This window comes from Ictidomys tridecemlineatus, chromosome 11, assembly GCF_052094955.1.
Source record: "Ictidomys tridecemlineatus isolate mIctTri1 chromosome 11, mIctTri1.hap1, whole genome shotgun sequence".
NCBI classification, from domain to species: domain Eukaryota; kingdom Metazoa; phylum Chordata; class Mammalia; order Rodentia; family Sciuridae; genus Ictidomys; species Ictidomys tridecemlineatus.
This window is the reverse complement of record NC_135487.1, coordinates 77,942,638-77,967,488: the sequence shown is the minus strand read 5'-3', so window position 1 is coordinate 77,967,488 and position 24,851 is coordinate 77,942,638. Positions and strand designations below refer to the sequence as shown.

The window sequence follows — 24,851 nt, the reverse complement described above, 5'->3', positions numbered from 1 at the left end:
TTGTTCATCTCTTTCCACTAGAGATATTCACTGATATATTTCAAGGTCTATATTTTAGAATATAATCAGGCACATGGTAGTTGCTCAATAAACATTTTGTTGGTTTAATGGATTTATCTACCATGAAAGGAATTTGAGATCTTTAGAAACTAAAAATTAACCCTGTTAACGTATTCTGCATAAGACGATTCTATAGTGTATGTAGGATACTTTTGCAGGTCACAATAATTTTTATAGCTTGTTTTTCTTAAGCATTTCATTTTAAGATTACATTGACATTTTATCACTGATAATTCTGTCTTTGTTGCTGATTTGTCTGGGTTCTTTCCTAGACTCCTCAGTTAGGGAGAAGTGGTGGAGGGCCCTTCTGCAAGGCAGTCTCCCAGAGGACTGCCAGAGAAGGGATTTCTCAGGTCAGGATCTTTGCTCCAGGCAGGGACTGGCCATTGAAGTTTGTCTGCTTGAGTTTTGTTGTTGTTGTTGTTTATTTATTTTTTAACCCGTTTGGCTCAAAGCAGATAAAGAATATACACTTTGCTGACATTTGAAAAGGTGTACTCATTCAGACTTTGGAATTATAATGAGGATCCTTGTGCTCAGTGTCCTGAGATCTACAGCTTTTTGTATTCCCCGCTTTGTAGAAATTATACTTTCTGCCTCTATCTACTTTTTTTAGATAGATTTCAGAAATAGGCTTCACAGTGAAGACATTCCTGATACTACTGTCCGCCAGAGATAATATACTGTTTTTTCTCCTATGCCTGTTTCTCTTCCAGTTGGTAACACAAGAATTAGTGAGTGGTTACCCACCCCCAACCTACCTACCCCACTTAATAATGAGCTATGATTGATATTATCTGACTTAAACACAATTGAATGGGTTTATTTGTTTTTCAATATGTTTTTACCCTTTTATCAAGGAGAGTGAGCAAATGTTATACATTCCTTCTCATCATGGCTAGGTGGTAGTGGGAGAAAGCTTGTCCTTAGAATTTTTGGCAGGTTCTCCTTTATTCTAGACATTAGCCTCCTATGGCTTGTGTGTTGGTTTTCCTTAATTCCGAACACATTTTCTAGCTATCAGTGAACTCTTCCTGTTAATCATGTTTTCTTGTACCTTTAGATTATTGTTAAGGATTTCTGGAGCAGAAATCAGGCAGACTCAGGCTTATACAGTTTTTGAGGTCCTCATTGTAATAAATGCAAACATATCTTGCAAGCTTTATGAAAACAAAGCACACCTGTAATCCCAGCTATTAGAGAGACTGAGGCAGGAAGGTTGCAAATTTGAGGACAGCCTGGGTAACTGAGTGAGACCTTGTCTCAAAAAAATAACAAGGGCTTGGGGTATAGGTCAGTGGTAAAGTGCCCTGGGTTCAGTTGCCAGTACTGCAAAATGCGCACACACACCACCATCACCATACGAATCCCTGTGAACTGGAAGATGTTATGGCTGCTCTCATCCATTGTTCTTGTCAGTGGCTACGAACACAGTCACTGTGTGGGAATCCTGGTTCTGTCTTGATGTCGTCTTTGGGCCAGTGACAACCAGTGTGTGTCTCATCTGTGAAGTGAATATATGGTAATGCTCACCTTGACAGGGTTGATGGGAGAAATAGATAATGAAGATAATTCATTCAAAGTGTTTAGAGTAATGCCTGGAACCAAAAATGCAGATCATATAAAAATAACCATTGTTCAACTTTGCTGGCTGACTGCCTCTCTGCTTATAGGTTTTGTCTTGTTTTCCGAGCTTTGTTTATCTTGCAATTATTGATGCTATCTCCAGAAGCTGAACATTCATTTTCAGATCTGTTGTATCTGAGTGAGGCTTCTGGCAGGTAGTGCAATGGTGTTTCACTTTTGTGTCAGGAATGTGATCTGCCCTTGGTGTCCTTATCCAGGACTTTACTACCTGACAGCTTATGATGCATTTCACAGTGAAACCCCAGGATCTCTTCTAGTGCTCCCTTCTGTCCACATTGCCCTTAACAAATGGAACTTTCTACAAAGCCCGAGTCTTTGATTTGGGCATGGTAATCTTCTGCTTTTTTTTTTTTTCCTAAAAGGTTGATTCCTCTTAAACAAGATAATCTTTCATATCTTGATTATATAGGGCTGTTTTCCTTCTCAGTTCACTGGTAAACTTTTTGTACCTTTGAGTGTTTGCATCTTGCTTGTTACTGGAAGCTTTCAGTTTTAAATGTTTTTATGAAGCCAAAGTCTCTACCTCAATGCCTGTGAAGCAACTCTATGCTTAGAGAGTACATTCCTGGTTTGCCTTCATGAGGCAGGGAGGGAGTTTCCTCTGTATCTTCTCTCTGCCCCTAGGACTGGGAAGTTTTAGGGTGTGGCTGTGACTCTTAGTTACAGCATCTGCAGTCTCTGGGAAGATGGGGAAATTGTAGAATCCCTTTGTGTTAGCAAGGACTTTTCTGGCTAGTCCTAACCTAAGCATGGATAGTTACTTCCCTGTCTCTTCCTAATAATTTTTTAAGGGAAAAGTAGCTGTGAAATAGCTGGACTGAACTGAGATTCCTGCCTTGTTTCTTCTCTGAATCTTTGGACACTGGTCTTTCCTTCTTCTTTATCCACAGCTTCTCAGCCCTCCTTGGTGCTGCACAGGCTGCACCAGTGGCTATAGTATAAGCTTCATTGTTGCACTTTCCTCTCTCCTTTTGTTTCACGTGGGAGGAAATAGGAGAGCAAATAATGAGTTCCATGTGTGGCAAATCTCTCTTACTGTTGGTTAATTCAAACATGTGATTCTACTTTGAAAGCAAAAATAGCAACAACAATTATATCACACTATTGATCAAGTATAGAAAGCACACGTGTACAGGAAACCTCCTATTGTGAGCTTTTGGGGATCCCTGCCCCAAAGCAGCAGAGCTGGAACCCTTGGGCTGCTCCTCAGCCCACATGTGGCTAGATGCCTTCCCCTGAATGGGAATGCTCTGAAGTTTGGTCCTGGTTTACCCTTACCTTTCTTCAGAGACCTGACTGTTGTATTAAAAACCCTTCACTTCCCACTGTGTTCACACACGGGCATGTACCTTGCCAGCCAGCCATTTTGTGTGTGTGTGTGTGTGTGTGTGTGTGTGTGTGTGTGTGTGCATATGCATGGACGCATGCTGGGAGTTGAACACAGGAGTGCTCAACCACTGAGCCACATCCTCAGCCCTTTTTTATATTTTATTAGAGACACAGTCTTTCTGAGTTGCTAAGTACCTTGCTAAGTTGTTGAGACTGGCTTTGAAAGCTTGTGATTCTCCTGCCTCAGCCTCCCAAGCTGCTGGGATTACAGGTGTGAGCCACCTTGCCTGGCCAGCTTTTCATTTTTAACTTTCTTCTTTGGTCTTGATTTCTTTACCCTTCTCTTTATCTTTTCACGGGTTGTGGAACAACCTTTCCTGCAGTTGGTCTTACAGAATCTTCCAACTATGTGGCAGGAGGCTACTTTTTAGAGGGGTTAATCTGAGACATCTCTGCCAAATAATCTTATGAGCTTTTGAACCATGCTGGCAAAGACCTTTGAGACTGCAGATTGAGGTGGGCTGAATCAGTGCTCTTTAACTTGGCAACATGTTCATATGTACATGTTCAAAGTATCCACAGTGATACTATGTATCAATAGTGGTAGCCACTTTATTGTTACTATTATTTTTGCAACAGTGTCTCACTATGTTGCCCAGGCTAGTCTCTAACTTCCTAGGGATCCTCCCACTTCAGCCCCCCTTCCCAGTAGTTAGAGGTGTTTTGGGATCTGCTTTCCCTTAATTTCTTCATGAATTGAAAAGGAGTTTTTGCTCAGCCCCAGAGCCTAGGTGGACCACTCTCCCTGCTTGTTGTTCTTAAGATTTGCATATGGCACAGTTGTGGAGTTCCTGCCTAGGCTGGGCAGGGGGCTACAGGGGTTTGGTGGGGATGGAGATGGGGTGGGGGGAGTAGCCAGTAGTGGAAAAGAGTCAGACTTTGGAGCCAGATCTGGGTCCAGATTCCTGCTGAGCCTACAACTTTTGGACAGATTACCTCTGCCTGTCATCTTCTTTATGAAAATCATCATTTTGTGAATGGAATAATTGTTGTAAAAAGTGTAAACAGTGCCAAAATGTAAAAGAAAGAAAGAAAGAAAAGAAAAAGAAAGAAAGAAAGAATCTTCTCTTTCTCACCCCACCCCAACCACTTGTATAACTGAGTTATCAATCACTTTAGAAACAGAATTACAATCTGTTTGAATTTTCAGCATTTATTAACCACATCCCTATTGGTGGATATTTCTTTCAAAGTATTTATGTGCAAAAGTGTAGAACTCTGGACCTAACACTTTGGTATCATTAGGTATTATCAAATTGCTCTTTTGAAAAATCTATTTATAATTATTATTAAGGATGTGAAAGAGGAGAAAGATCTCCTTGGATGTTTTTTTTAAAAAGTCCAAAATTATATCCAAGTGGCCTTGTCAAAGTTTAAGTCTCTTGCTTTGGTTTTTTTTTTTTATAATGCCTTGAGTCACCGACATCTGTAATCCCTGCTCCATCTCACCTCTATCAGATTTATGTGGGAGCTGGCAGTGGGAAGGGGTGAGGTTATCTCCTTTATAGATTATTTGATAATATAAAAAGTTCTTAAAGTGGAAAGCTTAAGGCAGCATCAAAATGGCAACCAAACAGTTTGGAGTAATTGGCTTTTATGACATATAGTCAGTCCTCCATCTTTGAAGGTTCTACATCTGTGGATTCAACCAAATGCAGATTGAAAATATTAAAAACAAAATAATAATTTTTAAATGTACAAACTTCCCCCTGATTATTCCTTAAGCAACACAGTATAACAAATGTTTATAGAGGGGCTTGTAGCTCAGTGGTTGAGCACTTACCTCACATGCATGAGGCACTGGGTTTGATCCTCAGCACCACATTAAAAATAAATAAGATAAAGATAAAAATGTTTATAGAGCATTTACATCGTATTGGGTATTATAAGTAATCGAAGTAATTTAAAGTATAGAGGAGGGAGGCTAAATGGAATTCAGAAGTCAAGCACCTGCTTAGCGTACATGTACAGAGGTTATGTGGAAATACTGTTTTTATTTATTTATTTTGGTTTTGGAGATTGAACGTAGAGATGTTTTACCTTTGAACTACATCCCCAGCCCATTTTATTTTATTTTATTGTGAAACAGGGCTTTGCTAAGTTGTTTAGGGCCTTGTTAAGTTGCTGAGGCTGGCTTTGAGAATTGCTGTCTTTTGAGGGGAAAGAGAAGAAGGCTGGCTTTGAACTCGTGATCCTCTTACCGCAGCCTCTGGAACCACTGGGATTACAAACTGCACCACTGCACCCAGCATAAATACTATTTTAATTACTGCCTTAGGTAAAGGACTTGAGCATTGTGTATTTTGGTTTTCATGGGAAAGTTGTGCTGGATCCAATCTCTCCTTGATACTTAGAGACAGTTGTGTTCAATTTGAAGGAGGAAATCTTTCCAGTATCTGGTTAGAAATGGCCCAGTGAAACATAGATAGGACCGTGTTGACACTCACCAAGTTCTTAGTGGAGTACATGGATTAACCCTGCCGTGTGAGTGCCATTAGTGATGTCTGGTTTATAGCAAAGAAAACTTGGTATACAGTGGAGATCAGATTTTTAACCCAAGGAAGCAGTTTCCAGAGCCCATATTCCTAACCATTTTAATCCTAGGCCAGAGCTCAGGGAGAATTGATGTCTTTTGAGGGGGAGAGAAAAAGGGTACTTAATCTGGAGAGAGCAGGCCAGAGGGTGAAGCCCCAAGAGAGTATCCTTTAACAAAAGGCTGAGGAAAGAAGAGATGGAGGGGCCCCCTAGGAAGCACTGGTGCTGCAGGGAGGCCAGGAGGACTGGAAACGGGTTACTGGAGGTGTCTGCTGAGCAGTCACTGGTGACCTTTGGAGAGATCATCTTCAATGGAACAGATTTCCAGAGTGTTAGGAGGGAATACTAAATGAGGAAATGGAAGGAGTTGGCATGACATAAGAGAAGCAGGTCAGTCAAGATGGGTTAGCCGGGGCCTATAGGAGAGTCAGTAGAGGGAAGGGCTCAGTACAGACAGGGTAGGAGCAAAGAGCAGAGGAACAGGGTTAGCAGGGGAAGATAAAGAAGAGGACTGTGGAAACGCAGAACCGATGGGGAAATAGAATGTGTCCTTTGCCTTGCTGTGTTCCTCTTCTCATGTGAAATGGAGGTGTTACTTGGCTCCTGACCTTGGTATTCTGGAGCAAATGAGGTCAGCAGCAGGAAGAGATGACCTGGGCTAATGCCTGCATGTAGTGTGTACACTGTTGATTCTGCAGCTTCTCTCTGCTGAGTCCTATGAAGGCCGCTTTGTAGCCCGGATACTTGTTCTCTCTGCCCATTGACTCCCTTGGCTCTGGTTGTGGAAGGGATGGGAAGCTGGGTTTATCATGTTGGTGCCTGGTTGTCTATCGTAGGCCTTTGCCACATCATCTCCTAGAGACCTTTGTATTGGACATAACATGGATGGAAGGCACAGGGCTTCTGGGGAACTCATTCTTTCCTCTTTCATGTTTTCAGATTGCATTACAATCATGTGAAAAGTGGAGTTGCCCTTACTATTGATGCAGGGTCCTTCATCAGTGACCTCTCCAGCTTCAGGACTGAAAAGGGAGCCTTGTTCAGGCTCCCCACTCTCCCCAGGAACTCTGTAAATCTTATACTTTATTATTTATTTATTTGTCTTGGTGGGTAAGAAGCTTAGACAATAGGATGCCTCTAACCTATTTTGGGTAGCATTTGTGTAGGACTTGGTGGCATACAGGTGTGTGAACCTTAACACTGATTCAATCTTTTTTCACATGATACCATTAAATAAAAATAAGCCCAAAGCCCTTTACTTAAGGCCTCAGAAAGTATCTTGTCTTTATATACCATTTCATAAGTAGAGTACAAATTTAAAAAATGGGAAATTCCATCCTACTACTTAATGGAAACTTCATATCTTTAATTTTTGTGGAGGGAAAAATATGTGGTGTTATCTTGTAGAGTTAATATATTTGCAATACTTCTGTGTAATCCCACTAGTAGCATCTGTCCTGCATTTAAAATGAGATGTTTCAGCTCTGTAGCTGGTTGGTTAAAGCCATCTCCCTCAAATGGATGGACTTCTTTGTAGGAAGCCAAAAAGGCATTCGTGGTCTTAGACCTAGATCTGGGTACCCTAGAGGAGTTCCAGAATTACCCAGGACTGACTGAAGTCCTGTGAGACCCTTTTCTTCTTGGCCTCCCCACCCCAACTTGTCCTATATGTAGCTCACGGTAAGGGAGTGGTGGGGTGTTCTGGCTCCATTTCCTGGTGGGCTGATGGGAGCACATGGACTGGTCAGTGATATGGGCATGCGGAAGATTTCCCAGGTCAACACAGCTGACTCCTGGGCCCACAATGGTGAGATGGACTTCATGTCCTCCTCAAATCACAGTTGACTGTGAGGACCCATACTCAGAGGAGCTTCCCGAAGAATGGTTGAGGAATGAATATATGAACATTCCAAAGATACTGACATGGTGCAGCCACCACGTTCCAGAGTGACTTCAGTCCTACCATGCACCCAGGGTCCTGCTGAAGCATCAAGTGCTTGGGAATCTAGACAACAGCCAAAAGCTGGCACCTCTAGCTAGGAATGCGGTGTATATTCTAACGGTGGAACAAAAGAAAACACAACTTGAAGAGCATCTCTGTTTTCATTCACTTTAGCTATGGGGCTTCAGCTAGGTCCTTTCAGCAGAATCTTACAGATTTCTAAAACTCAGGACTGGCCAGCCTTTTTACCAGAGATTCCTTCTCCAGCCTTTGCGAAGTTCGTCCTCCCACCTGTGCTCCTTTGGCACTCCCAGGGTATTTCTTCATTCCTCTTTGCTTTTAATCCATTTCCCTGGAATTTCTACATGTTTATCTGGGTCTATCCTCTGTGGCATTCAGAGTAAATCAACTCCCACTTCTGTATGGCTTACATCTAAATATTTAGATGGTAGTTAGCCTGGTTCTTCTACCCCCTCCAGGTTCCTTCTAGGTGGTATATAGCTACCTCTGGTTAGCCGGATTCTCCTAGTGGGCTGTATCTTGATTTTTCTAATCCTTTTACTACCCAGTTTGATTTTTCTAGAAACTGATGTCAGTTTGTCTGTGTCGTCTTTTAAAATGCATTTCTCAGAATGGACCATAGTAATGCCACAGATACCGTTAACCTAGCAGGTGTGGTGGGGTTAACTCACTTCCTGTGTTTGGCTACAAAGCATTAATTCCTTTTGCTTTGGTCAATGTAAGGACCTGGTGAGGCAGATGAGGCATCTTCCTGCAGATGGAGTGTTCTAATCCTTGCTCTGGCGAGTGGATTTCCCTTTCTGTAAAGTAGGGTGATAATAGTGGTGTAGGTTTTACAGCTCACATCCCGCTCTCACACCTGTTGCTTTTATAAATAATGCTTTCCTTGAATATCTCATGGAGATGTTGGGATTCAAGCAAATAATACAAGCTAAAGAGTTTGTAGCTGTACAGACCAATATATAGCATTAGTTCTTGAAGGCAGGGATGTTTTTAATGTCCTCGATTCACTGAGTTATTATGGGAGTTGGCTTTTCATTGCTGTGATAAATGCCTGAGAAAAACAACTTAACACATGATTTACTTTGTCGTATGGTTTGAGAGGTTTCAGTCCATGGCTGGCTGACTTCATTGCTCCTGGCCTAAGGTGAGGCAGAATATCATGGCAGAAGTGGGGGCAGAGGAAAGCTGCTTACCTCCTGGCAGTTAGGAAGCAGAGAGAGAACAGGAAGAGTCCAGAGACAAGATATAGTCACCTCTAGCATAACCCCAAGTTCCTACTACTTTAACCCAGGCCCATCTTCTACAGTTTCCGTCACTTTCCATCAATGCAATCAAATTATTAAGCCACTGAGGAGGTTAGAGCCCTCATGATCCAGTCATTTCCCCCCAAACTCCATCTCTGAACATTGCTGCTTTTGGGGACCAAGCCTTCAACACATGAGCCTTTGAGGGACAATCCAGATCCAACCCATAACACATAGCTACTTCTAAAACTTGGGGGCAGGATTTTACATATATCTTGAATAATTTATTATACTAAAGATCTTTCTGATTCCCAGGTTCTTTATGATTAGTAATTATACCCCAGAGTTTCCAAATCATTAGTTACCAGAACAGAAGAGAACAGACCTAAAACCAGGCCCCCCTGGTCCATATCACTTCAAGCTCTTCCTACCTCAACATAGCTCAGTGGACCTGGTGTTTCTGAAGGATCCGACTTCTGTGAGGACTGCTATGCTGGGCTGGAGGAGTGCAGTAAACATAAGAGACTCTTATCAGAGAGTGAAACAAATGTGTCCTTATTGATCCATCTAAGATTACTAGATTGGCAGATCAAGAAGATGTGATGTCAGTAGCATTCAAATGCAGATTTCTTTCTGTAAGGAGATAGCTCTTTTGAGTCTGAGGCATTTCCCTAGTCAGGTGACCCTATCAGTGGGTAAAAACTCACTTAGAGAGTACCCATTGTGCACAGGCATGGGCAGGATTTTACATATATCTCGAATAATTTATTACATTAAAGATCTTTCTGATTCCCAGTTTATGTTTACTAATTATACCCCAGAGTTTCCAAATCATTAGTTAACAAGACAGAAGAGAACAGATCTAACATACCTGTTCACTGCTTTTTGGTGGAGGGGGGAAACAGTACACAAGTACCCGTCCGAACTTCAAAGACAGGACATGGGCAGGTGTTCTTGGGCATGCTCTGTGTGCCTTGCTGGCTGCTGGTGGTGTCTGCTGTTCACTTGCCCCTCCCCATTCCCCCACCCAAGGAGTCTGCTCCAGGTCAGCTAGGCTCTTTTCCTGCCTGTACTAGAGACCCTTGCTTTTGGGGTAGAGAGGGAACAAGTCCCTCTTAGGTTCTTGTGATAGCTCTTTACCAGGATTCCTTGCAGTGAGCTGTTCAACATTCACATCCTATAACTATTTCTAATAGTCTTCTGGGAATTCAGAAGACTTATTTCCTCCATACTTATTACCTCTTTGTTTAGAGTTGAATGTTCAAAATTCACTTTAGACAGTGTAGGTTCTCAGCTTCATAGTCTGAAGGTTATTTTCTAGAGAGAGAAGACAAAAGTTGACCTTGTTTTGCATTTTTCCTACTTTTAAAAAATATTTGTTTTAGGCATTGCACCAGCCTTCCTTTTAGATTACTTTAAAACTTTAACCTCTTGTAAGCTTCAAGTGTTTGTACATCAGGTGTTTTATAGTTGCTTGCCTGTAATAGGTTGGAGCTGGACTGTCCCCCAGAATTCTCACGTGCTAAAGGCTTGGTTACCAGCCTGTGAAATTATTGGTAGGTGGTGGAACTTTAAGAAAGTGGGGCCCAATGGAAGAAAGTTGTGTCAGTATGAGTGTGTCCTTAAAGGGTTTGTTGGGATGCTGGTCCCTTGGTGTCTCTCTCCCTTCCCAGTGAGCACTTTTCACCACTGTGTTCCCCATCAATAGGTTCTGCCTTGTCACAGGCCCAAAGGCAACAGGGCCCAGTGGCTGTGGACTAGAACCTGTGAAACTGGGAGCCACGATAAATCTTTCCTCCTTTTTTTAATCAAGTATTTTGTTATAGTGACAGAAAGCTGACTAATACACTGACTTTGTGTATTTAGAGGAAAACAATCATGCTGGTGCCATGTGCAGATACCTTGATGTGAAGTTGTGCTATGCCTTTGAAGAAAAGGCCTGACTCTAAGGTGCTCTTAGCTTCACTCTTGTTTACCTGCCATAAGCAGAATTTTCTGTGGCTTTCAAATATCTTTAGCATGTTCACACCAGAGAATGACTAGGATCCTGTAGTAACTATGAGAAATGCATATGCTGTCTCTCCTGACATTGTCCCAAATGTAAAGTGATTTTCCTATAGAATGCCTACTCTCACTCCCTGTAAGATTTAAAACTGCTTTTAACAAAGAGTTCATCCTTTTCATGAGCAACAATCTTTAAAAAATGAGAATTTGGGATGCAAAGACATTCTAAGTAGAGAGACTGGGTGTATATTCAGTGGCAGGAGGCTTGCTGAGCATGGGCAAAGCCCTAGGTTTAATCCCCAGCTATGGGGGTGGGGAGAGGGGGTGGTGGTGGGGTGGGGGATGCCAAGACAGTTGAGAGGAGAGTTCAAGCAAAGACAGAGAAGCAGGCAGGAGCATCCAGAAGGACCATGGGACTGCACCGTAGAGAAGACCAGCATCCCAGCTGAGCTTGTCTGTTTGATTGTAGACAATAAAGTAAACTGGTTGTAGTGGGATTTCATTAACAGAAAGCTTTGTGCCTCTGTTCTTAAGCTAATATAAGGGGAGGGTATTAATTCTGAGATGTGTCACATGCTGGGATAGGCTCCTTTACCTGTAGTGGCCCTGGAGGGATGATCACTGTTTTTCCCCTGGGTGGAAATAGGGTGACCAGGGTTAAGTTACTCACTTTGGTCTCGATGGAATTGGGAACACAGATTTTTGAAATCTGACTTCAACATGTGATCTTTAGTCTGTTGTAGCCCCAGTGAGAACACCTAAAAATATTTCAAAGGGCCTGGTGGCCTGATATATGCCTGTAATCCCAGCTACTCTGAAGGCTGAGGCAGGAGGATTGTGAGTTCAAGTTCCAGGCCAGCCTGGGCAAGTTAACAAGACCACATCCCCCTTTCCCTAAAGCAAAGGTTTATAAGATCTATTGTGGGAGATATTTAAGTAGGTGAGAAATGTTAAAGCTTGTCCTTTGTCCTTGCAGTAAGAATGACAAGTGATAATAAAAAGGATGGCAAGGGGAATCTGATATTGAGGTGGAAATCTATTTGTTACCTAGTTTGAGATTGTTCCTATTTTAGCCTGCATTATCCTCTTCTCCCTTTATTTTAAATATCTTTATTTTTTCAAATTTTTTTAAACATACCTTCTTTATCTCTTTTATAAAATGGAAACTTTCAGGGCAGGAGCTTTGCCTTTGAACCATGCCTTGTATGTACTAGCCATTTGAATGAATGAAGGACAGAAAGAATTAGTAATGGAGAGAGATGTTGCAAGAAGAATCCAGGAGACACTAGAAAGATGCTGAAATTGAGGGGAATTTTATTTAGAAAGGTTGGGAAAATGCTGACTGATCCTAGTGACTCAAAACCAGGCTGTCTCATGAGATTGCGAGACTGTATTGTAATCATCAGAGACAGTAACCTGGAATTGTGATTCTAGGTTTTAATAAGCTCTTTGATAAGAATACACAGTGAAAAGGAATATACAGGTTGACCCTCCATATCCATGGGTGCTTTGTTTGTGAATTCAACCAAGCACAAATCCAAAATACTTAGGGAAAAGATTGTGTCTATACAAAACATGTACATGCCTTTTTTTCCTTGATGTTTGCTAAACCATACAGTATGCCAAATGTGCATAGCATTTGCATTATGTTAAGTTCTATAGTAATTTAGAGATGATTCAAATATACAGGGTATGCATAGTTTATATGTAAACACTGTGCCCTTTTATTTAAAAGACCTCAGCATCCATGGATTTTGGAGTCCACTGGGATCCTGGAACAGTTCCCTATGGTGGATATATGATAAGTAGTGTTAATTGTTCAGTCCACTCTAGAATGTTCCTGAGTATGAGTGAGGCCGTCAGACAGTTCTTGTACATGAGAATCATCACCCTGCCTTATGCCAGCCATCTTTTTACTGAATGGCATTTTCATTGAATGCTTTCTACTTAGACCAAGAAGCACCAAAAAGAGTCGTGGTTTCGGGTCAGTTGTTGAAATATTTTTTTTTTTTTTTAATTTGTAGTTGAGATATTTTTGAAACTTAGTTACTTAGTTTCTCCCCTTTAATGTGTCTCCCTTTTTGAGGATTCTGAGAAGGAAACTTGCCCTTTAGTGCCAGGAAGACTGTTTCTTAGTAACCAGGGATCTGGTGTGTCTCCTACTATCAGGAAGTACAAGCCCTTGGGACTTGTGTTTTTGAAGAGGATCTTACGCCCGTGCTGTTTAATATGCGATGAGCTATAGAAAATATCCATGGTCAGGAAGACGTGGCCAAAGGATACCAAGAGAAGAGAGACCAGTACATTTTAATTATTCTTAATGTTTTCTTATCCTTGTTTTCATTATCACTGTCCCCAGGAGTAATTCATAATTTAGATCTTTTCCCCAGTTGCCTCCCAGCCCTGCCAGATTTAACACAAAGAAATAATATTCCTTTATTTGGAGGGTGCCAAGCTTTTTAAAAAATCTGATTTTCTTTTCACCATCCACAAGGACCAGTTTGGGGCCACATTTAGGGTCAGTATCACCCCCAAGTTAAGCTGGCTGAGAATGCCTGCTCTACATTCTTATGAGCTGTTTAATTTTCTTTAAAAATTAATGTTGTTTTAGAGCTCTTAAAGATTAAGTGAGGGAGGTCTAAAGAAAGGCCAGGCAACTGGAAATGGCTGGTTTGCATTTGAACTGAAGCATGACTCCAGACTGGTGCCATCCTGAGAGAGCAAACTGCAGAGGCTGTGAGGAAACCAGAAGCCCCCTGGGGTGAGCCCAGGACCTCCTGAAGCCTCAGGAAGAGTAGGAAGGACAGTTGGCACTGCCACCGGAGTGAGAGCAGAAGAGGCTAGCGCTGAGTGACAGGGAGGATGGTCAACCCATCCAGTGCTCTGAGGCCTTTCCCTTGGTTTTCACCTTCTTGGTCTTGAGGGTGTTTGATAAGAGGAGGTGGGGGAGCGGCAGTGAGGAGCCTTCAGCACACATGTGCAGCACACTTTGAGATGAAAAGGGTTGGGAGGCACCTCTGTGGAGAACTTGTGAAGGAAAAGTGGGCACATAAACAAAGGGGCCGATGTGGACTTGTTGCTTGGACTCGGGCTGGAAGCTTTAGAACTTTAGGTAAAATAAATCTTGAAGAATAATGAAAATAAACAGCTCAAAGGGTGACTTTTTTCCATTCAAAAACAATTAGAGTGAAATTTCCATGAGCTATGAGTGTAAGATTGTTAAAACTAACATTTTTGTTGTTGTTGTTGTTGTTGTTGTTACAGGAAGAAAATACCATCATTTTCTGCCCTATCTTCAGAAATAGGAAAGCTTTTTAGATGTAACTAGTGAATAAATTTTCTTAGCCCAAGCTTACCTTTTTACCCCCTAATACTGGGAATTGAATCCAGGGCCTCCCACATGCTAGGGAAGTGCTTCACCACTCAGTTATATTGCCATCCTTTTTAAATTTTGAGATGGGTTTCAATAAATTGCCCAGGCTGGCCTTGAAATTGTGATCCTCCTGCCCCAGGCTTCCTATGTAGCTGGAATTATAAGTGTGTGCCCCATACCCTACTCAAGGCTTACTTTTTTATTGTCTTCAGTCCCTTGATTTTAATGGGCAATAGTATTTAGCTAGGTTGACTGTAGGAATCTCCACTTTTTAGAAAAATATTAGTGGTACTTGAGTGAAAAAAATCTTTGTTACTCCTTTGGTTAAAGGGAAACTGTGAGTCAAAACCAACAGTACTATGAACCTGATGCAATCCTAGTTTTGAGTTTTAGTTTATCAGGCATCAAGCTTTGCATGGATGTACTTGGGAATTGCTTCTGTGCATATGCTGTTGTAGCGGGTGTCAGAGTCAGAATCACCTGCCAGAGCCCCCACTCCACAACTCATTATTGTTAAGGCTGAGATGTGAAGCAGGTCCATTTGACTCCATCACTTGATTTTTTTGTATTTCCCTTGAGGAGAACTGTGAAGGCAAGATGGAAATTTCTCACTGAGATCTAGGAGTCAGGTCTGTAATCACTTTGTGGTTTGGGGCATGGTACCAAATCTGTTGGATACATTTTAAACAAAGGGAATATAAATATGCTTTTTATACATTTTTTTCTGGTTAAATAACATTGGCCTTATTTGGTATACAAACCATCATGATTAAAAAAAACAAAACTTGCCACATACTTTTATTTTTCTATATTTGAAAAACAGAATAATTCTTCACAAAATTTTCATTTTCTTTTTTTGGTAAAGGGGATTGAACCGGGGGTGCTTAATCACTGAGCGACACCTCCAGTGCTTATTTATTTCTTATTTAGACAGGGTCTCACCAAGCTGCTTAGGGCCTTGCTGAGTTGGCTGAGGTTGGCTTTGAACTTATCATCCTCCTGCCTCTGCCTCCTGAGGCTGGGATTATAGGCATGTGCCACCATGCATGGCTCCTTACAATTTTTGATGATTGACCAAATTGTGTAGATAGCTAGAGTAAGGAAGGGATTTGGTGGACTCATTGAATTCAGCCTTCCTATCAGATAGCCAGGAATTGGATCCAAAGTTAGACATAGCAAAGACAGCTGGCATCAAGGCAGAATTCCTCACCCTACCATATTATATCTTTTCTTCAGATCATCTCCTAGTTGAGAGTGCCTCCTTCACTATTCAAATAAATCAACTTACAATCAGAGTTTGCCTTCTGTAGCTAGTGCTTAAGGAGTACTGGCTTCTCCTTCTTGTCTTTGCCTGTCCCCTTCTGTCTGTGCCTCTTGTTTATATGGAGAGTTTTTCTCCACCTAGAACAATACTCTGGTGTGAATATAGTCAAGAGTTAAAAGTTTGTCTACAACTTAATATCTATTCCATTTTCTAAAGGTACCATAACATAAGTGAATTTGTTCGATATGTTGGAGGAGATAAATTATCCAAGAATATTTATCTGTGATTGCTTCCTCTTTACCAGAGACGAGGTATATCTCTGGCAAAGTCATGCCTGTCTTCCCTTTGTTGATCCCCCATCCAGAGGTCAACTTAACCCAAACTGGCGCAAAATTTTAAAAATACAAGTGTTTTTCAGGGAATGAAGATATGAAGGGGGCAGGAATAATGCCACACGTTAGGTAGCTTTGCATTGTGTCTGAGCACTCTTCTATAAACTAACTTCCAGGGAATATTTGATTCATGCAAATTGCAGTGTTAGTTATATCAGTATGAAAATATAAACTTTCTGGGCTTGGTGAAACATGCCTATAATCCCAGCTGCTCAGAAGGTTGAAGCAGGAGGATTGCAAGTTTGAGGCCAGCGTGGGCAATTTAGTGAGACCCTGTCCCCCAAAATAGAAAGGGCTGAGATTATAACTCAGAGGTAGAGCACTGGCCTGGTTGTGAAAGGCCCTGGGTTTAATCCCCAGTACTGCCCCAAAAAGGGGGGGGGGATACCAACTTGTTGGGTTTCCTTTTGTACTCCTGGTTAAGTAAATCTACAGTTTAAATTATTCATTCTACTGTACAGTCACTTCTCTCATTTGGGGGAGTGAGTTGTATAGGGGATAAAGAACTGGCTCTAAATAACATTGATTAGTGAAGTCATTTCCTCTCTATCTCAAGAGTAGAACCTCATTCTTGATGGTGCGGGATGGAGAGAGTATCACTGAAAACCTCAGGTGTAGTCTAATAACATTCCAGGGCCTGTGAAGGCACATAGTTTAAGACTCAGTGCTGGTTTTCACTGTTGGGTGACTTGAAAGTAAGCTGGCCACCTGCTTAACGTCCATCCTGCTCCTGCTGACCATAATTCTCACATTTGAAAAGAACCTGAGAGTAGCCTCCAGTTTTGCGCTCTGGCACCAGGAGCCTAACTAAGCACTTCCTTCAGTTGTGCGTGGTTATTGCGTGACTTGTTAAACTGGGGCTGGAAGGGCCTCCTCGTGACCAAATGTCATGGTGCCATTTCGTTCAGTAATCCAACCTAATCATGTTTTACGGACAGCAAACATTTCTTCTGTTCATTTCCATTTCCAGCAATGCTGCAGTTGACTCCCCCATGAACTCTGTCCCCTTGGGCTTCACCTATGTGTGTGTAGTTGGCACTTTTGCCTGTGCTGAATGGAGACAAATGATACATGATCTTTCCTTGTCCCCTGCTGTGTTCTTCCTAATAACTCATTGACCAGCCTCTAGGACAGCCTGTAGGACAAGAATAGCTTAAGAACCTGAGTATGTGATTTTTTTTCATAAAATTTATTTTTTTAAAATTTGAGTTCTGTAGTATTCTTATTATGAAGGGATCTTTTAAAATCTGTGCTTAGCAGGTAGTTTTAGCATGTGTAATAATACCATAGTGTCTGCGTTTGTAAGTTGACGTTATTGTAAAAGTTAACCATTTTTCTTTAGTTTTAATAAATGTTTGAGTGTCATGGCACTGTGCTGGGTACTAAAAGTGAATTAAATGCTTTGCCTTCCTGCGAGGAGTCTAATAGGACAGAGATTAACTACGCTAACAGAATTTAAATATCATAGTACAGTTAGTACTGAAGAAAGTGTGTGTATGTAGTGTGCAGCAAGTATTTGGTTGAATAGAAGGCAAACACCAGTACTTTCCAGGCAACACAGTGATTGGAATGATATGCTTCAGCCAGCTGAGTTGCTATGTGAAATAGCTGCATGCATCAGAATCCTCTCCCATCTGTTTTTCCTTTTTGGGAATATGATGATTAATGACTTAAAGTTTAAGCCATGGTCGATGCCATATTGTACCACACTATTAAATCTTTGTCACTTTTGTCATTTGCCCTGCATCTTGAATGGGACTGTTTTATCTTGATGGATCTTTTTCTGCTCTCAGCCCCAGCTTCTCTATATGTGCTTGCTCTTCAAATTTTTGTATCATACTGTCTTCACAATTTGTGCTTAGTTCCTGAAGCTGTAACCGTTGATTAAGTTCACCAATGAACTCTAAATAGAGTGTAATTTACTGCCTGTCACAGATGTGGTCTTGATGGGTAATGAAGGAAAGCAGAGCACATTGTGAGTCAGCAGTCTGTGATGCTGTGGAGATGTTGTTCTGAAGTTAGTTCACATGTATTTCAGATTGCTTCCAAGTATGATCACCAGGCGGAAGAGGATCTTCGCAATTGGATAGAAGAGGTGACAGGCATGAGCATTGGCACCAACTTCCAGCTGGGCCTAAAGGATGGCATCATACTCTGCGAGTAAGTTAGACCTCCAGGAGTCCACTTCTCCTCTGGTCCTTTCTGCAGGCTTCGGTCTGACCCTGCTTCCTGGTCCAGGGTGTCAAATCTTGTTATTCTGTGAATGTGTTTAATGTTTTTGCTTTTCTGATATTAAGGGAGCCAGTGTAATATTTCAGTCCTTGTTTATGTGTGGCTAGTAAGGTGACTTATATTTTTGTTTCTAGACTTATAAACAAGCTACAGCCAGGCTCCGTGAAGAAGGTCAACGAGTCCTCGTTAAATTGGCCTCAGGTAACAGTCAAACTAGCGCTCTCTTGTCCTGGTTGGTTTCTCTTTATGTAGAGGAAAACTTCAAGGTTTTTTTGTTTTGTTTTTTTTATTACAATTTTAAATAGAGATATTAGCAGAAATTTATTCATGTGGCTGTATTTATTTATGCAGTTTAAATAAGGGTTTCCATAATTACTTATTGAAGTGGTTCTAATATCAGTAGATGTTTAGCCTAGATGTTTTCCTATATTCAATGTGTATGCATTTAGAAAGGAATTGACACAACTTACACAGAGAAATATAATCTAGACCTTAAGAATGAGTGAAGGAGAAAGCAAAGCATTTAACATGACTACTGATTGACTACAGAATACTGTGTCAGACATGATCTCAGCTCATGAATGTACATGTAACAGTGGAAATTTATTTGATCTGTGTATGTTTTGAGATGAGAGAACAGGAGATTAGTAGCCATATTGATTGATTGATTGGTACCAGGGATTGACTCTAGGGGTGCTTAACCACTGAGCCACATCCCTAGCCCTTTTTATTTTGAGACAGGGTCTCACTAAGTTGCTTAGGGACTCAGCCTCCTGAACCACTTAGTACAGGTACGTGCCACCATACCTGGCATTATGTAACTTTTGACAAAGAAAATTCCAGGTCTGGATAGCTTTGACAGAAGTCTTAAAAATATGTAAGGAAGATTTTGCCATTAGAAGCCTTAAAAATATTAAAACATTATATAACTCCTTTTCCAGAGTGCGAGAGCGAAAACACTATGCTTAGTATGTATGTGGTTAAGAATACTTGCCAAGTAGCTTTCTGTCTGGCATCTTCTAACTAGTCATAGACTTAGGATTTCCTTCCTTCCTTCCTTCCTTCCTTCCTTCCTTCCTCCCTTCCTTCCCTTCCTTCCCTTCCTTCCCTTCCTTCCCTTCCTTCCCTTCCTTTCCTTCCTTCCTTTCCTTCCTTCCTTTCCTTCCTTCCTTCCTTCCTTCTTGCTGGTTATTGAACACAGGGCCATGTGTATGCTAGGCAACTGCTGTACCAATGAGTTATATCCCCAGCCGTTTTAATTTATTTAGAGACAATGTCTCACCAAGTGCCTCAACCTCCTGAGTAGCTGGGATTACAGGAGTGAGCTATTGTACCTGGCAATAACAGGATTCTTAAAATGTTAAAATTTAGTTCTAAAAGATATCTTACTCTTCTTCTTTGTAGTTGGAGAATATTGGCAACTTTATTAAAGCTATTCAGGCATATGGTATGAAGCCACATGACATTTTTGAAGCAAATGATCTTTTTGAGAATGGAAACATGACCCAGGTTCAGACTACACTGGTGGCTTTAGCAGGTCTGGTACGTACATGACTTTCATGATTCATTTAAAAAAGAATCCACCATACATGGGTGATGAATTGCATCATTGTACTCCCTGGGGGTTCAGACCAGGTGGAGAGGGGCTGTCTCTTCTGTAACTGTTAGCTTTATGGAATGCTGCTGACATCAGCTGCCTTGTACTAGATAGGTTAATTAGAGCCCTTGGGGATCAGAGGGGACAGTGCAGCTGAATAGTCTTACATATGTTTCTCACCTTCGGTTTGGTCTCACAAAAATGAAGCCTGTGTCTGTGGACATATCATTTTTTGTAAAATGTAAGACACATCATTTCTATATAACATTGCCAGCAAAACATCTGAGTGTTGCTTCTCAGTACTATATTTCTGCCTAGGCTAAAACAAAAGGATTCCATACATCCATTGACATTGGAGTTAAGTATGCAGAAAAACAAACAAGGCGTTTTGATGAAGGGAAGTTAAAGGCTGGCCAGAGTGTGATTGGTTTGCAGGTAAGTGAAGTGGTGTTGGGGCTTTTCAGTTACTTACTTGTTCAATGCCATTAATCCTTGCCGTGCAAAAAGTTAAATCTCTCATAAGTAAAGCCTAGATAGAAGTACTATAATGTGGATTTCTGGGATGTAATGTGTGTAAACGATTTATATCTCTTTAAAGTCTATGAGACAGTGATGATGGTTTTTAAAGAAACTTTAAGGTATGTCATCTGACTTGAAAATGGTGTCTCCAGGAAAAGAATTTTTTTCCTGATCATATTATTTTTAAGAAAATGTACTTTTTAAATTCCTAAATATTATCAGCCCAATGAAGCAATTTTACAAAACCTTAATGCCAGAGTCATTTATTTACCCTAGTAAAGCATACAGCAACTAAGCCCTGTTATTGGTTAATTCTTGGTAAATACTTGGTTAAGATGTCTCTTTTTCTCATCACGTTGTCCCCTAAGTGTCACAGAAACATCATTGCCTAAGTACTATGGGCTTCACTCTCTCATACCTGCTGAATGCACTGCCCAATTGAATCTATGTGAGGTGCATTTAGTTTTATAAAATACATAATTATATAAGTGTTGGGAAATTGGAACCTCAATTTCTAAATAGTATAATAGTAGGTTAAATTATAACTCCATAAAGGAACTTGTAATGTAAAAATACACTTGTGTTTGACAAATAGCCTAAGGAAAAGAAATTAGGTTATAAAATACTATGATCAGTGTGGCTTTTTTTAATTAAAAAGTATGCATGTATATTCTTGTATGTAAATGTGTGTGCTTATTGTATGCATCGATACAGATACATACACAGACACCTCCCTGCCTTTTTTTTTAGAAAAGCTAAAAGTTCATTCACAAATTATAGCAAATGTAATTTGCTATAATTACAATAATATTTTTTTCCTTTTCCGTTTTGCTAATATATATTTTCTGAATCTTTTCTAATGAATGGGTTTTACTTTCAGTGATAAAGGTTTTCTTTATTCAGTATTATTTTTAAGGTGAGCAGGGGGGCGGTAGAAACTTGTTTCCAGCCAGTAGAACAGGGTGTACTGGTTGGTCCTGAAGTCATATAGTCTATGGGGAGAAGTTAATTATTGTTCCTCCGAACTTGGTAGAGTTAGGATTCCTCATTCTGCCTCTTTCCTGCTCTGGCTAGCGTATGAGAGTTGAAGGAATAAAATGTGATCCCTTTCCCATGAAAACGTTGGCAGTTTTGAAACTTAAAGAAGTACTTGTTAAGCTCCCAGAGACAATGACTGGCATTTGCCTTTCCATTTTATGTAAACCATAGCTAAAGTAGGAAGGCATATTGCCTGGCCTTTTGTCTGCTTCTGTGACTAAAGCAGATACCACTTAATTTGGTTATCTGTGCTACAGAGAATAGGAGGAATTTGTCATTTTGCCATTTTAATAGCATACATCCTTCAGTGTTTTCATTTGTGCAAGTTTATGGTTATGCTATGAGTTTCTAGATACTATGAATTTTTTGAAAACTTTCTTTTTAAAATTATTTGAAATTTATTTGCAAAAGCATAAAGGAGAGTTTGTATCTACTTGACCAGAGACTAGGCTCAAAAGCTCATCAGTTGTACCCTTTCATCATTGTGTGTGTATGTGTGTGTGGGGGGGGGATTTAATCCAGGATCCTTTACATATTAAGCATGCACTTCTATTACTGAGCTACACCCCCCAGTCCACTTTCCATCTTTTTAGTACCACAGAGTTTTGTGTTCATATTGATGACTTCTGATAACTAATTTTATTTTTAATTTAAAAGATGGGGACCAACAAATGTGCCAGTCAGGCAGGCATGACAGCCTATGGGACTAGGAGGCACCTTTATGATCCCAAAATGCAAACTGACAAACCTTTTGACCAGACCACAATCAGTCTCCAGATGGGCACCAACAAAGGAGCCAGCCAGGTAAGCAATAACTTTTAATACTTATAGCAAAGAGTAAAAAAAAAGGGTTATTTTATTTGAGAACTTGCCTTAGTAACTAAAAGCTCAAAGTAGATATATTTGGTATATTTAGAGTATATGCATCAAGAAAGTAGATTTTGCTGGGAAAGCAACATAAAGGGCTTTTACAACAGAAAAGAAAATATGGTCTGGCTTATGTTTTTTGTTGGCAATTAAAACACCAACCTTTCTACCTAACCAGGAAAAAAAAAAAAGTTATGTTTATTAGAGTTCTTGCTCAAAAATCCTTGTAAAAGATTGCTCATTTAAGTGCTGGCCTTTTGTTTTGTTTTTAAAGGGTCCCTTTTAAGTTGATAGATAAAATTACCTGATGTTCTTTCTACTAAGTGCTATTTAATTAGCATTCCTATGAAATGCTGAATAGTTCCTAAAATAGTAATAAAGTAGTTTGTAAAAATAGTAGATAGGAATGGAGCATAGTGAAAACACCAGCATTCAAACCCCACATCCAAGATAAAGTACTTCCTTGTTAAAAATAAATTACAGCACCTCAGATGATTCCACAAGCAACAAAATCCTCTCTCCCTGACCCCAAGATGAGACTTACTTGCCCTAAATGATACATGTCCCACCACAGTTTTTCATTGCTACCACTCAAGTGTTTGCTTTTTCACCCACTTTACATCTGAAAGTGTGTGCTTAACCTAAATGGGAAACTGAGATATGAGTTATATTATCCTGAAAAAGATGGGGGCAAGCTGTTTTGAAGTGCTTGGCTTTTCTGTGATCCAGAGCCTTTTGAAGAGACTGAAGTCCTCAAGGTCTGCTGAAGCATAGTTTTTGTTGAATGAATTGTAAATGCTAAAAATTGGTAAGCTGGACAGGGTATGTGGTCATAGTACGCAATCAAATGTGACTTTGAGGTGTGTCAGCATTATGCTTTTGATTTTACATTCTGCTTGTCTTATCCTCTCCTGGGCCCAGAGTAGGTAGTCTTGTTTCCATTTTGCAGATGAGAACTTAAAACTAAAAGTAAAAGTAAACTTAGTTGAGGCCAATAGCAATCGTATAGTAAAGCGAGGATTCAAAGGACAGTCTGAGTTTATTTGAAAGGCAGTGAATATGGCAATAAAATCGTGATTTGACATCTAGTTTGGCAAGCTAGGTTTACCTCTGAACCAAATTAAATTTCATAATTTATAAAATATTGACAAGAATAGATTTTAGTTGCCATTTCAACTTTTAATACTATGTTCTGCTACCAGGCGGGGATGTTAGCACCAGGTACCAGAAGAGACATCTACGATCAAAAGCTGACATTACAGCCAGTGGACAACTCGACAATTTCTCTACAGATGGGTACCAACAAAGTTGCTTCCCAGAAAGGCATGAGTGTGTATGGGCTTGGGCGGCAAGTGTATGATCCCAAATACTGTGCTGCTCCGACAGAACCTGTCATTCACAATGGAAGCCAAGGCACAGGAACAAATGGGTCAGAAATCAGTGATAGTGATTATCAGGCAGAATACCCAGATGAGTACCATGGCGAGTATCAAGATGACTACCCCAGAGATTACCAGTATGGTGACCAAGGCATTGATTACTAGATTCTCGTGGAGGAGTTCAGTATTTAGTCCATTGTTTTTATTCAGTGAGAACCAAGCTAGCCTTGAGTAATTTTTATCTTGTCTTCCTAAAACACTATTATGCTTATTGTACTTTTAAAAATAAATAAAAAAAACAAAAAAACTTGCCTTACATACATTCCTTTTTCTGCCTCTTCCCTAAATAGTTGCCTTTTAGTGCTGTAACAATTAAATCCTACAGCATAACCAATAACTTGCATATGAAGTAAAAAGGAATACTGTGAAAGGGGAGTACTCTTGTACAGCCAGTTCTTTTATTAAAGATCTATACATTTTTACAATCTTACTGTATTTTCAAACAATAGGGAACTTTTTTTTTTTTTTACAGTTTAGTGTATCTGGTTTCTACATGGAAGACTTAAGTTCATGCTTATTGCTAAATGTGGTCTTTGCCAACTAAATCTAAGATGCAGCATTTTAGAAATTTACATATCATTGTTTCTACAGTATTGTTTGCTAATTTTTAAATAAAGTCATGATCAGTGTGCATTTGTGATTATATGTGTACTCATTCTCTTTTTTAAGCTGACAAGATCTTTTCAGAGTGGTGTTTCTAAAGGAGCATGTAAGAAAATGGCCTGCAGACATTTAGGTCTGGGTGGTGCGGTTGCAAAATCTTCATTTGTGCCAATGTATCAATGTAGAGTTGCTCTGTTTTCTCCAACTGTATTTATTGCTGCATTTCTCAGCATAAACTTATCCCATTGTATTTTTTATAAATAAATATTTTTTTTGAACATTCATATGAACCACAGGCTGATTATTTTCTGGCTAGCTTCCTGATAGGCAGAGTTAAATTTGGGAAAAAATATTCTCTCCCAGCTGCTGTGATAAGGTACTTTAGTTAATCCACATAACACTGCACTCCGTGCTTCAGGAGAATGAAGCTTAGAAAAATAAAGGGACCTGACCATTGCACATAGCAAATGACTGCCAGGAAGTATCTGATCTTATTGATTTCACTGTGATTGGCAGGCGCAATTTCATCTTCAATTCAACTTGGAATAATCTTAAAATCATCTTCAGAAATTATGATGGGGGCAGGGGGGAATTTTATTATATCCTAAGGAAAATAAGAAACATTCTGGGTCAGAAACAGGATGTGTTGTTCGATAATAACTGAGGATTTATAGTCAAACCT

General features: G+C 40.2%; 1 protein-coding gene across 1 annotated transcript in view; it reads left to right on the top strand.

The window, feature by feature from the left end:
* Cnn3 (calponin 3) overlaps positions 1–24,451 on the top strand; it is a 28,698-nt gene extending 4,247 nt beyond the window's left edge. The window contains exons 2-7 of the mRNA XM_005327698.5: positions 17,913–18,034; positions 18,241–18,307; positions 19,511–19,648; positions 20,022–20,138; positions 21,918–22,064; positions 23,330–24,451. Of these exons, the coding sequence (XP_005327755.1) occupies positions 17,913–18,034; positions 18,241–18,307; positions 19,511–19,648; positions 20,022–20,138; positions 21,918–22,064; positions 23,330–23,671 (933 nt within the window). The 3' untranslated portion in view covers positions 23,672–24,451. The remainder of the gene's footprint in view (positions 1–17,912; positions 18,035–18,240; positions 18,308–19,510; positions 19,649–20,021; positions 20,139–21,917; positions 22,065–23,329) is intronic.
* Positions 24,452–24,851: the final 400 nt, after the last annotated feature.